This window comes from Salvelinus fontinalis, chromosome 13 (assembly GCF_029448725.1).
Source record: "Salvelinus fontinalis isolate EN_2023a chromosome 13, ASM2944872v1, whole genome shotgun sequence".
NCBI lineage: Eukaryota > Metazoa > Chordata > Actinopteri > Salmoniformes > Salmonidae > Salvelinus > Salvelinus fontinalis.
The window spans coordinates 52,380,744-52,397,521 of record NC_074677.1 but is presented as its reverse complement, the minus strand read 5'-3'; the positions used below and the strand labels follow the sequence as shown (position 1 = coordinate 52,397,521).

General features: G+C 40.9%; 1 protein-coding gene across 2 annotated transcripts; it reads left to right on the top strand.

Annotated features, from left to right (window-relative positions):
- Positions 1-2,181: 2,181 nt before the first annotated feature.
- On the top strand, positions 2,182-16,132 carry pold3 (polymerase (DNA-directed), delta 3, accessory subunit). Of its 2 annotated transcripts, none has more exons than XM_055943371.1 (12): positions 2,182-2,319; positions 2,810-2,865; positions 2,968-3,067; positions 3,250-3,289; positions 11,571-11,703; positions 11,821-12,067; positions 12,151-12,223; positions 13,943-14,093; positions 14,315-14,424; positions 14,551-14,642; positions 14,771-14,849; positions 15,514-16,132. In XM_055943371.1, the coding sequence occupies exons 1-12, from the start codon at positions 2,263-2,265 to the stop codon at positions 15,702-15,704; spliced, it is 1,329 nt and encodes a 442-aa protein (XP_055799346.1). In that variant the 5' UTR covers positions 2,182-2,262; the 3' UTR covers positions 15,705-16,132. The 2 variants fall into 2 exon arrangements, with proteins under 2 accessions (XP_055799346.1, XP_055799345.1); XM_055943370.1 differs by having other exon boundaries at positions 2,183-2,319; positions 14,542-14,642.
- The last annotated feature ends 646 nt before the right edge of the window (positions 16,133-16,778 follow it).

The following is a 16,778-nucleotide window of genomic DNA, read 5'->3' as shown; positions in this document are numbered from 1 at the left end:
ACCTCCAACAGGCCACAAATGTGCATGTGTCAGCATATGGTCTCACAAGGGGTCTAAGGATCTCATCTCGGTACCTATTGGCAGTCAGGCTACCTCTGGCGAGCACATGGAGGGCTGTGCAGCCCCACAAAGAAATGCCACCCCACACCATGACTGACATATCGCCAAACCGGTCATGCTGGAGGATGTTGCAGGCAGCAGAACGTTCTCCACAGCGTCTCCAGACTCTGTCACGTCTGTCACATGTGCTCATGTGCTCAGTGTGAACCTGCTTTCATCTGTGAAGAGCACAGGGCGCCAGTGGCGAATTTGCCAATCTTGGTGTTCTCTGGCAAATGCCAAACGTCCTGCACGGTGTTGGGCTGTAAGCACAACCCCCACCTGTGGACGTCGGGCCCTCATACCACCCTCATGGAGTCTGTTTCTGACCGTTTGAGCAGACACATGCACATTTGTGGCCTGCTGGAGGTTCTGTATTTCATCATGTGTATTTCACATGCACATTTGTGGCCTGTTGGAGGTCATTTTGCAGGGCTCTGGCAGTGCACCTCCTTGCACAAAGGCGGAGGTAGCGGTCCTGCTGCTGGGTTGTTGCCCTCCTACGGCCTCCTCCACGTCTCCTGATGTACTGGCCTGTGTCCTGGTAGCGCCTCCATGCTCTGGACACTACGCTGACAGACACAGCAAACCTTTTTGCCACAGCTCGCATTGATGTGCCATCCTGGATGAACTGCACTACCTGAGCCACTTGTGTGGGTTGTAGACTCCGTCTCATGCTACCACTAGAGTGAGAGCACCGCCAGCATTCAAAAGTGACCAAAACATCAGCCAGGAAGCATAGGAACTGAGAAGTGGTCTGTGGTCACCGCCTGCAGAATCACTCCTTTTTTGGAGGTGTCTTGCTAATTGCCTATAATTTCCACGTCTATTCCATTTGGACAACAGCATGTGAAATGTATTGTCAATCAGTGTTGCTTCCTAAGTGGACAGTTTGATTTCACAGAAGTGTGATTGACTTGGAGTTACATTGTGTTGTTTAAGTGTTCCCTTTATTTTTTTGAGCAGTGTATAATGAGAATGTTGGAACAAACACTCAAGAATCTCCAAGTTTAAAAAAAATCCCAAACTTAATCTTGATTGCATAGAGAAACCATATAGAAGAGGGGGTAAAAAAAGGTGAGCTATGTGAATAACTATTGAAGGATGTGTCTAATGAAAATGTCAACATATTATTTTATCTGTCATGAGGTATCTGCTTCAAAAGTAATGTCAGTCATCCATATTTAATAATGAAACATTCTTTAATTCTCAGATTGGAAATCTATAATCTGAGACCAATACAGCAGAGAGGATGAATAGTCGAGATGCTCATACAAATAAAGGAACGGACAACAATCAGCGAAATCCCTCTAAGTAGGTAGGTTTACTAAACCTATTTTTATCCTCATCAATTACATGAAGTGCATATCTATTGTATGTAGTAGTATTTGTTGAATATGTAATCCTGTTTGTTTTGTAGCCAGCATCTTAGAGGGCAAGGGTGTTTTTCAAGGAAGAGGCTTTGACTTTGCTGACTATGAAGAAAAAGTAGGCTGCAAGATGCAGCAGTGGAGCAGGCAGCACGTATTGACTGTGAGAGGACCGCTATCCGGAAGTAGACAAGTAGAGATTCACAAACTCTGTTACTTTTATCAAATTTGAACGTGAAACAATTAACCAAACATTCTTCTTCCAAGTTATTGATCAGCTACAAATTATGATCAACTTCAAACAATTTTTTGGCTGAAGGGAAAACGTTCTTTATTGAGTTTCTTTAGCCTATTACAACTGTAATGTATGACATCATGCATTTGTTTGCCTTGATAGTCTGTCATATTAATTCAAATAGCTGTTTAAACTTTATTCAACCTTGACAAGAGGTTGACAGTGGATCTTGCAAATTTCCTGGGCAGTCACCCAGGCTTGTGGAATACTTTTGTAATTCAGCTGGGTATCAATAACATCTGTGTTAATAAATGCGTTTATAAAACTGTCCATCTTTCAAGGGACCAATGTGATATATCATCAACTTTGTGTGTCATGATGATTCTGAACAAATGCAATGCACAGACGCTGAACAATTGATGCTCTTGAACATATCCCACGCTAACGGATGAAAGAAAGTAAATAAAGCGCGTCAGTGACGTCAGTGTCTTCCCTTCCCGCCTGAAACAGAAACTGAGGTAGAAGAGCTATCGACCTGTTAGCTACATACATTGCACAATGGATGACCTTTACTTGGATAATATTGATGAATTTGTCAACGACCAGAATAAAATCGTAAGACACCTAGTTTACTAATATATCTCGATCTATCCACCCACTGTTAGCTTGCTGCTGGGGCCAATAAATGTTAACTACAGTAGCTATCTGACTGTGCTCAGGCTAGCTAGCTAACTTTAGCCATCACTCGCCCAGCTTGAATGGTGCAGTGGCTTTGGACAGCATCATCAGGCCCCACATTTTGAGACTAGCTAACTAGCTACAGTTGGTTGAATTGGGGAAGGTTGGCGCTGCAATCCTAGAAGATAGGAATACACCAGAGCTTGCAAAGTTGTCAGGGTTAAATACATTGTTGTGATGTAAATTACGTCGTTAGGTACTGTAGTTAGTTATGCATCCCTGATCTCTCGTGGACAGACAACGTTAGCTGCGTAAACATCTGACCAAGTACGCAATACTTTAGTTCTGGGTTAACCGAGTTTAATGCATCCCGGCCACATCTATGTTGACAACAGACTGTTGTGTTCTCTTGTGTGTGTTCAAACAGGTGACCTACAAATGGCTGAGTCTCACCCTTGGGGTCCATGTCAACCTAGCCAAACAGTGAGTAACGTTATCCAGAACCACCAACGTTGCCTTCCAACGTTTTGTTGTGTTTAAACCACCACCTGAGTCTATGGGTCCATCACAATGTGTCTATTTCAGAATGCTCTACCATTACTTGGATCAAAAGAGGAAAGAAGGCTCTGCTCGGCTCCATGCTACCTACCTTGTGTCTGGCAAGTTTGTTGAGAATGGTACCACGGTAAGAGAACAAGCCAAAATGCCAATTTTTATGAACAATGCACACAACTGCTCACCATGCCCCTTCAGAATGACATACAGCAGTGAGCCTATTTGGACTTAGGATTCTTGCTTCGTTTTAGTTCCAGTGTTTTACGCAGGGCTTAGGTCTTTTCAATGTTTTTTTGAATGCTTTCTTTTCAGAGTCACAAGGTGTCAGTAGTGCGAGAGGATCAGCTGGAGGGTAAGTTGTAAGGATTTAACAATTCACCGATATGCATCGATACCGTTTCAAATGTTTAAGATATGAGTGCATCGGTCCCCTGGAGTCCAAACCGATCTGAATGAAGTATTCATTGGTCAGAAAATTGATTCAAAGGCTATGAAACATACTATTTTCTTTCTGCCTTATTCTGAAAATACCTACAAATCTGTTGACTGAATTGATGCGTGTAATGTTATGCGTGTAACTGTATTGATTTACAAGTGCATTTGGTCATTTCTACATGAACAGGGTAAAGTTGTAATTTCCTGACAAGGACAGCAATCATTTTGCAAGTTCCAAACGATCAAAACCGTTAGCTTTTGAGACTGGGTGAAATCTAAAGCTGTGTTAGAATTTACATTTTTTTGTATTTATCATTTTCTTTTACATGGGATGACCTATTGACACCTAGGTATTTTTTTCTTCAAATGTGCCCTGTATGATACAACATGAATATACACATTATACACCCCCCTCAAAAAATACCAATTTTATATATACATACATACACACGCGTACTAGAGGTCGACCGACTAATCCGAATGGCCGATTAATTAGGGGCGATTTCTTGTTTTCATACCAATCGCCAATTATGGCCGATTTATATTGCAATCCACGAGGAGACTGCGTGGTAGGCTGACCACCTGTTACGCAAGTGCAGGCAGCAAGGAGGCATGTTAAGTTGCTAGCTAGCATTAAACTTATCTTTATAAAAAACAATCAATCTTAACAGAGTCACTAGTTAACTACACATGGTTGATGATATTACTAGCTTCTCCTGCGCTGCATATAATCAATGTGGTGCCTGAAATTGTGTCACTTCTCTTGTGTTTAGTGTAAGCAGAGTCACGGTATTTGCTGAATTTTGGGTCGCCTGGCTTGTTGCCAACTGTGAAGACCATTTCTTCCTAACAAAGACCGTAATTAATTTGCTGGAATTTTACATAATTATGACATAACATTGAAGGTTGTGCAATGTAACAGCAATATTTAGATTTAGGGTTGCCACCCGTTCGATAAAATACGGAACGGTTCTGTATTTCACTGAAAGAATAAACTTTTTTTCCTGGAAATGATAGTTTCCGGATTTTACCATATTAATGACCTAAGGCTCGTATTTCTGTATGTTTATTATAATTAAGTCTATGATTTTATATTTGATAGAGCAGTCTGACTGAGCGGTGGTAGGCAGCAGCAGGCTCGTAAGCATTTATTCAAACAGCACTTTCCTGCGTTTGCCAGCAGCTCTTCGCAATGCTTGAAGCACAGCGCTGTTTATGACTTCAAGCCTATCAACTCTCGAGATTAGGCTGGCAATACTATAGTGCCTATAAGAACATTCAATAGTCAAAGGTCTATGAAATACAAATGGTATAGAGAGAAATAGTCCTATAATAACTACAACCTAAATCTTTGTAACTGGGAATATTGAAGATTCATGTTAAAAGGAACCACCAGCTTTCATATGTTCTGAGCAAGGAACTTAAACATGAGCTTTTTTACATGGCACATATTGCACTTTTACTTTCTTCTCCAACACTGGTTTTGCATTATTTAAATCAAATTGAACATGTTTCATTATTTATGAGACTAAATTTATTTTATTTCTGTTAAAATTAAAGTGTTCATTGTTCATTCAGTATTGTTGTAATTGTCATTATTGCACACATAGATATCTATCTATATAAAAATCGACCGATTTAATCGGTATCGGCTTTTTTTTGGTCCTCCAATAATCGGTATTGGCTTTTTTTGGTCCTCCAATAATCGGTATCGGCGTTGAAAAATCATAATCTGTCGACCTCTAATATACACACACATACAGTACCAGTCAAAAGTTTGGACACCTACTCATTCAAGGGTTTTTATTTATTTCTACTATTTTCTACATTGTAGAATATTAGGGAAGACATCAACTGCTTCATGAGGTAGTCACCTGGAATGCATTTCAATTAACAGGTGGGCCTTGTTAAAAGTTAATTTGTGGAATTTCTGTCCTTTAATGCGTTTGAGCCAATCAGTTGTGTTGTGACAGATAGGGCTATCTTCTGTATACCAACCCTATTTGGTAAAAGACCAAGTCCATATTATTTCAAGAACGGCTCAAATAAGCAAAAATAAACGACAGTCCGTCATTACTTTAAGTCGCAAAGGTCAGTCAATCTGGAAAATTTCAAGAACTTTGAAAGTTTCTTCAAATGCAGTCTCAAAAACCATTGAGCGCTATTATGGAACTGGCTCTCAAGAGGACTGCCTCCAGGAAAGGAAGACCCAGAGTTACCTCTGCTGCAGAGGATAAGTTCATTAGTTACCAGCCTCAGAAATCGGAAATAAACGGCACCCCAGATTGCAGCCCAAATAAATCTGATTTATTTAGAATTCAAGGCACACTTAACCAGGATGGCTACCACAGTATTCTGCAGCGATACACCATCCCATCTGGTTTGCTGTTAGTGGGACTATCGTTTGTTTTTCCAATAGGAGGTGTGTAAGGGCTATTTAACCAAAGAAGGTGAGTGATGGTGTGCTGCATCAGATGACCTGGCCACCACAATCACCCAACCGCAAACCAATTGACATGGTTTGGGATGAGTAGGACCACAGAGTGAAGTAAAAGCAGCCAACAAGTGCTCAGCATATGTGGGAAGCTTGTTGAGAGAATGCCAAGAGTGTGTGAAGCTTTCATCAAGGCAAAGGGTGGCTACTTTGAAGAATCTACAATATATCTTGATATAACACTTTTTTTTGGTTACTACATGATTCCATATGTGTTTTCATAGTTTTGATGTCTTCGCTTTTATTCTACAATGTAGAAAATAGTAAAAAAATAAATAAAGAAAGAAAACCCTTGAATGAGTAGGTGTCCAAACTTTTGACTGGTAGTGTGTGTGTGTGTGTGTGTGTGTGTGTGTGTGTGTGTGTGTGTGTGTGTGTGTGTGTGTGTGTGTGTGTGTGTGTGTGTGTGTGTGTGTATAAACAGTCAAGGGATGCACAGATACAACATCACAAATCAACCAGAACAATAGCTACATTCCTCCCCAAATAAGTCCCCAGTCAAAGCTTTAAATTGCCTGAATGGCACCAGAACATCAACATGAAATCTATTTTGAATTTTGTTCCAGGAATACGGTGCATTAAAACTAAAAGTAGACTTACATAGTCGGAGACCCTAGGAACCTCGAGTTAACCAATCGTGTGAACGGGTTAAGCAACTCCCATAGATATACTTCAGCAGCATAGTTCTTTAAGCTGGACGTTTATGAAGTAGGGCCATCTAAACAATGTAGAGATTGGCTGGCCCGCTAAAGACCTGTCAATCTTTTGATACAGGATGCAGTGGTGAGTATCAAAAAAGGGCATTCAAAGGTAGCAGCTGCACTTTGATCAATAATATCACCATAATCAAGAACAGATAAAGATTGACTGAATAATTTGCTTCCTACTGCTTAGAGGCATGATCTGTTTAGGTAGAAAAAGACAACTTTAAATCTTGGCCTCTTAACCAGCTCATCTATATGTTTTTTATTTTTTAAACGTCAACTCCATATCAATCCAAATGAAAGGAGGTTGGTGGCTCTTTAATTGGGGAGAACTGGCTCGTGGGTAATGGTTGGCGCGGAATCAGTGGAATGGTATCAAACACATGGTTTCCATGTGTTTGATGCCATTCCATCAGCTCCGTTCCGGCCATTATTATGAGTCGTCCTAAACTGATCCAAATGCCTAACTATTTATATGCGGGAACAGGTGTGATTGGTGATCCACCTAATGAGTGAGCATGTAGTTCATCTGAAACATTCTTATGAGAGTTTAAAAACATTTTGTTTTGCCCGTATTAAGCACAAGTTAAAATTGTCAAGGGATTCCTGCACAGCTATAAATTCTGACTAGTTTTGACACCGCCAGATCAACAGTCGGGGCAATGGCTTACATACTAGTATCATCTGCATATATAGTGCATTCGGAAAGTATTCAGACCTCTTGACTTTTTCCACATTTTGTTACATTACAGGCTTATTCAAAAATGTATTAAATAAATGTTTTTCCTTATCAATCTACACACACTACCCCATAATGACAAAGCAAAAACAGGTTTAGAATTTTGATAATTTATTAAATACTGAAATATCACATTTACATAACTTTTCAGACCCTTTACTCAGTACTTTGTTGAAGCACCTTTGGCAGCGATTATATCCTCAAGTCTCCTTGGGTATGACGCTATAAGCTTGGCACACCTGTATTTGGGGAGTTTATCCCCTGCTTCTCTGCAGAGCCTCTCGAGCTCTGTCAGGTTGGGTGGGGAGTGTTGCTGCACAGCTATTTTCAGGTCTTTACAGAGATATTTGATCGGGTTCAAGTCTAGGCTCTGGGTGGGCCACTCAAGGACATTCAGAGACTTGTCCCGAAGCCACTCCTGCATTGTTTTGGCTGTGTGCTTAGGGTCGTTATCCTGTTGGAAGGTGAACCTTCACCCAAGTCTGCGGTCCTGAGCGCTCTGGAGCAGGTATTCATCAAGGATCTCTGTTATTTTCTCCGTTCATCTTTCCCTTGATCCTGACTAGTCTCCCAGTCCCTGCTGCTGAATAACATCCCCACAGCATGATGCTGCCACCACCATGCTTCACCGTAGGGATGGTGCTAGGTTTCCTCCAGACGTGAAGCTTGGCATTCAGGCCAAAGAGTTCAATCTTGGTTTCATCAGACCAGAGAATCTTGTTTCTCATGGTCTGAGAGTCCTTTAGGTGCCTTTTGGCAAACTCCAACTGGGCTGTCATGTGACTTGTACTGCGGGCGTAGCTTCTGTCTTGCCACTCTACAATAAAGGTGTGATTGGTGGAGTGCTGCAGAGATGATTGCCCTTCCGGAAGGTTCTCCCATCTCCACAGAGGAACTCTGGAGCTCTATCAGAGTGACCATCGGGTTCTTGGTCACCTCCCTGACCAAGGCTCTTCTCCTTCGATTCCTCAGTTTGGCCGGTCGGCCAGCTCTAGGAAGAGTCTTGGTGGTTCCAAACTTCTTCTATTTAAGAATGATGGAGGCCACTGTGTTCTTGGGGACCTTCAATGCTGCAGAAATGTTCTGGTACCCTTCCCCAGACCTGTGCCTCGAACAATCCTGTCTCGGAGCTCTACGGACAGTTCCTTCGACCTCATGGCTTGGTTTTTGCTCTGACATGCACTGTCAACTGTGGGACCTTATATAGACAGGTGTGTGCCTTTCCAAATCATGTCCAATCAATTGAATTTACCACAGGTGTACTCCAATCACGTTGTAGAAACATCTCAAGGATGATCAATGGAAACAGGATGGACCTGACCTCAATTTCGAGTCTCATAGCAAAGGGTCTGAATACTTATGTAAAAAATATTTCAGATTTTATTTGTAATACATTTTCCAAAATTTCAAACAACTTGTTTTCGTGTTGTGTGTAGATTGAGGAAAGTTATTTAAACATATTTTTTATCCCCTTTTTCTCCCCATTTTCGTGGTATCCAATTGGTTGTTAGTCTTGTCTCATCGCTGCAACTCCCGTACGGCCTTGGGAGAGGCGTAGGACGCACGGCTCTCGACCTATCGAAACCCAACCAAGCTGCACTGCTTCTTGACACACTGCTCGCTTAACCCGGAAGCCAGCCGCACCAATGTGTCGGAGGAAACACCGTACACCTGACGACCGTGTCAGCGTGAACTGTGCCCGGCCCGCCAGAGGAGTCGCTAGAGCGCGATGGGACAAGAACATCCTTGCCGACAGAGCCTGGATTCGAACCCAGAATCTCTAGTGGCACAGCTAGCACTGCCTTAGACCACCGCGACACTCGGGAGGCCTGAGGATTAGTTTTTTAAATCCATTTTAGAATAATGCTGTAACTTAACAATGTGGAAAAAGTAAAGCTGTCTGAATACTTTCCCGAATGCACTGTAGATGAAGTGCAGATTGACCAATGGTGTGTGTACATATAAATAGTGAGGGAAAAACTGTCCCAAAAAAGCCCGCTGTGGTACACCTTTATGTACGTCAAGAAATTCAGACTTAACCCCATCAATCACGATGGCCTGAGTTCTGTCACTTAGATAATCATGAAACCATGAACAGCCGTCAGAGCTCATGCCTATCGAGGACAACTTATTCAATAAAATGGCCTGATCAACAGTATCAAATCTTTTGACAGGTCCACAAACAAAGCAGCATTTCATTTTTAGTGTAAAGCATGGACAAGATCATGAACAACTAAAGTGGTTGCTGTGATGCTGCTATTCCCAGGCCTAAACCCTAATTGGTTTACATTCTAAATACATTTCTCAGATTAAGAGAAAAAAAAGGGGAAAAAGAGCAAAGTTGTACATTTTACTAAAGATTCAATAATCTTAGCTAGACAAGGAAGCCTTGAAACGGGGCGATAATGATTTAAGATCACTACTAACCCCGCCCTTATGGAGTGGCAGCACAAGCTGATGTCTATGCTTTTCTTTGGTGCTTTTTTTCTCTCGTGATAACAATGTTAAATGAGGGATGTTAAGCCAACAATGATGGGCCCCGCACACTAAAGCAGACCGGGATCCAATTGGTCGGCCCCTGTGGATTTCTTGTCTATTTCTAGCAAAGCGTCCAGGACTTCTTTTTCTGTAAATAGCCGAAAAGAAAAGCTTCAACTATAATTTCTCTGATCATTCAGCAGTTTTCCCATATTAGCATCCAGCCCAATATCATTGTGATTTGGCTTCAAGTTTTTGTCAAAGAGAGAGAGCCCGCTGAAATAACATGGTGACTGAAATGCATTAATGATGTGCTATGACAAAGCCAATATAAAGATATTGACATATTACTAGCTCAAACTATTTTTGCTGTTGCTAAAATTACAAGTTAATCAGTGGGGGGGGGGGACAAAAAGCTAAATCAAACCAGATTGTTTGAAACTATCAGTATCGTATCAGTGCCTTCATAGGTATTTACACTCCTTGCCTTTTTCCACATTTTGTGTTACGGCCTGAATTTAAAATGTATTAATTTGTGATTTTATTTTTTTGTCTCAGTTCTACACACAATACCTCATAGTGTCAAAGTGGAATTATGTTTTTTGTTATTTTGATAAATTAATGACAAATAAAGCTGAACTGTCTTCAGTCAATAAGTTTTCAACCCCTTTTGTTATAGCAGGAGTAAACATGTGCATAATAAGAAGCATTGACTCACTCTTTGTGCAATAATAGTCTTTAACATTGAACGACTACCTCATCTCTGTACCCCACACATACAATTAGGTCCCTCAGTCGAGCAGTGAATATCAAACACTGATTCAACCGCAAAGACCAGGGAGGTTGTCCAATGCCTCACAAAGAAGGGCACCTATTGGCAGCTGGGTAGAAGTAAAAAAAAATAATTTAAAATAAATTTAAAAAAAGCAGTGGATGGAGTTTCTACAAAGATACAGGTGAAAAGAAAACACTTGGGAATTTCACCATGAGGCCAATGGTGACTTTAAAACGGTTACAGAGTATAATGGCTGTTATAGGAGAAAACTGAGGATGGATCAACATTGTAGTTACTTCACAATACTAACCTAATTGTCAGACTGAAAACAAGGAAGGCTGTACAGAATAAAAAGTAATACTGCAAAAAAATGTGGCAAAGCAATTCACTTTTATTTCCCTGAGTAGAAAGTGTTATGTTTGGGGCAAATACAACACATTACACAGTACCACTCTTCATATTTTCAAGCGTAGTGGTGGCTGCATCATGTTATGGGTATGCTTGTAATCGTTAAGGACTGGGGAGTTTTTCCAGGATAAAAAATAAACGGAATGGAGCTAAGCACAGGCAAAATCCTTGAGGAAAACCTGGTTCAGTCTGCTTTCCACCAGACACCGGGAGATTTAATTCACCTTTCAGCAACACAATAACCTAAAACAGATGGCCAAATCTACACTGGAGTTGCTTACCAAGAAGGGAATGTCTAAATGTTTTCACTTTGTCATTATGGGGTATTTTGTGTAGATGTGTGGGGGGAAAATATATTTAATCCATTTTGAATTCGGGCTGTAACACAAATGTGGAATAAGTCAAGGTAGGAATACATTCTGAAGGCATATCTACAATGGATGTGTATGGAATTGCGCTTGAAAGGAAAGATTCACCTAACTTACTAGGGATCTCTTCACCTGCCTCATTTCCTGACTTGATATGGTGTTTCCTTCTCATCAAGATGAATATGAAGTGTTCTGAAATTGTCCCCAAAACATAATCTGTCGTCCTTTGTAGATGCGAAGTCAAAGATGAGCCTGATGGTCAGCGTACACGTGTACAGTGTTCAGAAGGCTGTGCTGAAAGACAGTGGTCCTCTGTACAGTGCTGATTATGACGCTGTGAAAGAGAATCTAAGAAATTGCAGCAGGTACATCGGTCTTTACATTTTAAACTACACTTAAAGTGGAAATAATAGATTTGAGAAATGTTGGTGAAATATTCAAAGGTTTAGTTTTATTTATCAGGACATAATATCTATTTGCAGGTACAGTGCAATACGTTGTGCTGATGCGGTGCCTAGGTCCTCGGCAGAGGTGCAGCAGGCCTGTGAGACGACACAGGCCCCACCACCAGAGACGGAGCAAATCAAAGCAAACCATTCTAATCTGGCCTCTAAACCCACCCCCAAGCAGCCCAAAGGCATTATGGGAATGTTTGCAACCAAGAATGTCTCCCAGAATCAAGATTCGAGCAAAGAGATTAAATTGGAGCAGAAAGAGGATGCACCTGTGGTATGTGTTTGTGTTTCTTTGGTTAGTGTGTACATGTGCTCAGAATGGCAAGACGTAATGTTAACTTTTGTTTGCTGTTGTAGGTTGCGACCTCCAAAACTAAACCTGCTGCGAAGACACATCCTGTGAGTAACTTCTTTGCGAAACAAGCAGCCAGTAAGTATTTCAACAGTCCCATATCACATACAGTGGGGCAAAAAAGTATTTAGTCAGCCACCAATTGTGCAAGTTCTCCCACTTAAAAAGATGAGAGAGGCCTGTAATTTTCATCATAGGTACACTTCAACTATGACAGACAAAATGAGGGGGGGAAATCCAGAAAATCACATTGTAGGATTTTTAATGAATTTATTTGCAAATTATGGTGGAAAATAAGTATTTGGTCACCTACAAACAAGCAAGATTTCTGGCTCTCACAGACCTGTAACTTCTTATTTAAGAGGCTCCTCTGTCCTCCACTCGTTACCTGTATTAATGGCACCTGTTTGAACTTGTTACCAGTATAAAAGACACCTGTCCACAAACTCAAACAGTCACACTCCAAACTCCACTATATCCAAGACCAAAGAGCTGTCAAAGGACACCAGAAACAAAATTGTAGACCTGCACCAGGCTGGGAAGATTGAATCTGCAATAGGTAAGCAGCTTGGTTTGAGGAAATCAACTGTGGGAGCAATTATTAGGAAATGGAAGACATACAAGACCACTGATAATCTCCCTCGATCTGGGGCTCCACGCAAGATCTCACCCCGTGGGGTCAAAATGATCACAAGAACGGTGAGCAAAAATCCCAGAACCACACGGGGGGATCTAGTGAATGACCTGCAGAGAGCTGGGACCAAAGTAACAAAGCCTACCATCAGTAACACACTACGCCGCCAGGGACTCAAATCCTGCAGTGCCAGACGTGTCCCCCTGCTTAAGCCAGTACATGTCCAGGCCCGTCTGAAGTTGGCTAGAGAGCATTTGGATGATCTAGAAGAAGAGTGGGAGAATGTCATATGGTCAGATGAAACCAAAATATAACTTTTTGGTAAAAACTCAACTTGTCGGGTTTGGAGGACAAAGAATGCTGAGTTGCATCCAAAGAACACCATACCTACTGTGAAGTATGGGGGTGGAAACATCATGCTTTGGGGCTGTTTTTCTGCAAAGGGACCAGGACGACTGATCCGTGTAAAGGAAAGAATGAATGGGGCCATGTATCGTGAGATTTTGAGTGAAAACCTCCTTCCATCAGCAAGGGCATTGAAGATGAAACGTGGCTGGGTCTTTCAGCATGACAATGATCCCAAACACACCGCCCGGGCAACGAAGGAGTGGCTTCGTAAGAAGCATTTCAAGGTCCTGGAGTGGCCTAGCCGGTCTCCAGATCTCAACCCCATAGAAAATCTTTGGAGGGAGTTGAAAGTCTGTGTTGCCCAGCAACAGCCCCAAAACATCACTGCTCTAGAGGAGACCTGCATGGAGGAATGGGCCAAAATACCAGCAACAGTGTGTGAAAACCTTGTGAAGACTTACAGAAAACGTTTGAGCTCTGTCATTGCCAACAAAGGGTATATAACAAAGTATTGAGATATGAGATTTGTTATTGACCAAATACTTATTTTCCACCATAATTTGCAAATAAATTCAAAAAATCCTACAATGTGATTTTCTGGATTTTTTTTCTCATTCTGTCTGTCATAGTTGAAGTGTACCTATGATGAAAATTACAGGCCTCATATTTTTAAGTGGGAGAACTTGCACAATTGGTGGCTGACTAAATACTTTTTTGCCCCACTGTATATGGTGGATGTCTTTCTATAGTTTCACATGTAAATACTACTATTGTCCTTTAAATCTCTTAAGATAAGTCCTGTATATCCACCACAGAAAAACCTGACAAATCCATCAAGGAAGAGGTAGAAATAGCCCAGACATCCTCCTCAGTGGATGAGAAGCCCTCAAGTCCACCTCCTAAAGCAGAGACTCCTGTCAAGGAGGAACTAGCAAAGGATGCTGTGGTTGAGAAAGATATTAGAAGGTGTGTATTATTAAACCTGCTAGGAGTCCTTGTATGAATATACTACTTTTGTCCTAACAAAAGTAAAATGTGTACTTTAGCGATTTATAAAAGGTAGTATTTTTTGGGACACTATGGTTGTGTAGTATCTCAGAACAAAAACCTTTTTTTATCGTGTCTTTGTGGTCAACATTGACATTTTGAACGGAGTATGCTTTAACAGAATATTTTCCTCTCGATAGTAAGACCAAGCGTCTTGAACATTCGGATAGTGAAGAGGAGAAGAACGATAGTCAGAGGAAGAAGAGACGGAGGATAAAGAAGCCCGAGCCAGACAGTAGTGACGATGAGGGTAAGCCCAGCTGTAAAGGGAGGGGAAGCGTATTGCTCGGGCTCCCCTTGACATTCACACTGGACTTCATTATTCAATTGTTTCATGATTGAAAACAGAACTATTCTATTTTAACAGTTATTCCAGACTCTCCTCCACAGTTGCAAGAAAAGAGGGACCCATCACCAAGTCCTGAGATTCAAGTAAAGAAAGAACCAGTTGCTGTTTCACATTCAGATGTAAGCTTTCACATTTTACTGCTATTTTATTTGGGTACTAAACTGTTGACGTTGCAGGATATATAATGATTGTGTTTAATTTAGTTTTAATCACCAATTTGTGACCGACTACCTGTCGATCCATGCAGGAGCTTTCAGCTTGTAAACGAAGGAAGAGGAGACGTGTCTTGAAATCGAGCACATTTGTGGATGACGAAGGATGCATTGGTAATTTATTGAGTTGGGAGATTTGTTTCTATTCAACTTTTACATGAAAACATTTTGCTTAGGCCCAACTCCTCTGACATAAACATGAAGGTTATTTACAGTACCAGTCAGAAGTTTGGACACACCTACTCGTTCCAGGGTTTTTCTTTATTTTTACCATTTTCTACATCTATTTACCAAATAGGGCTATGTTCCGTTATACCCCCCTACCTTGTCACAACACAACTGATTGGCTCAAACGCATTAAGAAGGAAAGAAATTCCACAAATTAACTTTTAACAAGGCACACCTGTTAATTGAAATGCATTCCAGGTGACTACCTCATGAAGCTGGTTGAGAGAATGCCAAGAGTGCGCAAAGCTGTCATCAAGGCAATGGGTGGCTACTTCGAAGAATCTCAAATATAAACAATATTTTGATTTGTTTTAACACTTTTTTGGTTAATACATGATTCCATGTGTGTTATTTCATAGTTTTGATATCTTCACTATTGTTCTACAATGTAGAAAATATAGAAACCCTTGAATGAGTAGGCGTGTCCAAACTTTTGACTGGTACTGTATATTCCCCAAAGTTACTAAATCCCTTCCTTATATGCAAAATGAAAAATATATTCTATAGGCTGTCTGATCTGAAAATCATTTAGATATTGTCTACCTTCCAGTGACTGAGAAAGGCTATGAGAGTGAATCCTACTCAGAGACTGAGGATGACTTTAAGACCAGTAAACCAACTCCAAAGAATCCAAAACCGTCAACTGGCAAAAAAGAGGAGAAGAAAAGTAAGAAAGCTGCTGCGGCCTGTAATAAATCTACTAAGCAGGCTTCCATTATGGGATTCTTCCAGAAGAAATGACATACTCATGTTGTTACGCTGAACACTGATAAGGAGCTTGAGGCCCAAGTGAAGAGAATCTAGACTGACACGTTTTCAAATGCTCAAGAGGATGGCTGGATGTTCCATCATTTGGCAACATTTGGTGGAATGCTGTACTACTCTTTTTTTTTTTTCCCCTCTTTTTTTTATCACACTTTTCAATCAATTTCCACTTTACTGTATATGATTGAATAAATATATACACTTGCATTGTGAAGTACCATCAGAGCTAATTTATCATTGCAGCATTTATATTTGTTTTTTACGTTTAGTTACAATTCTGCAAGTATTGAAGGGTTCATGCTGTGGTGAACCAGTACAAAACAAACATGTTATGATGCTATTTTTGCTGGTAGAACATGTTCTTCAATGTTTGAACGTGTATATCCATTAAATCTATTTTCATATCTTGTGTTCTGTGCAATATGTTAAAGCCAAGTTGAACCGTGTTCAATATTCACAATATATGAACAATCACGTAACTGGTTGGTGTAGAAAATACAGGTGTGGCATTTCAGCTGTATTCTGTCTTAGCTTTGAGTAATAGGTTTGCTTCCTGTGGTTTTGACACGTCACTCAGGCTCTCAGATTGTGATTGATAGGAAATGGTCAGCCGTTGGCAAGGCTTGAATCTGGAAGCACACTTTGGAATCAAATGAAGTGTCTGATCCAGTGCCATAGCGGTGTTATTGATGCTGCATGGCTTACTACACCCGTTGGTGCAGGAGAATACCCTTTGACAGGCTGTATGTAGTCTGATCATTTATAAACCAGCTGGCTGTAAGCAATTGAAACTGGCTCTCAGAAGTTCCCAGGATAAGCTTAAACAACGTTCATGTGCTTTGGGAATGTATGTTTGGATTAATTTAATACATTCAATGGAATCAACGTTTGTGCAGTACGGTAGTTGAGCTTTGACCGCCAGGAACAACATCTGAACTGACCCCAATCTTACATTTGGTGCTCTGGATGCGTTTACACAGGTAGCCCAATTCTGATCTGTTGCCCAATTATTGGCAAAATGTCTGATATGATTGGTCAAAGACAGCTATT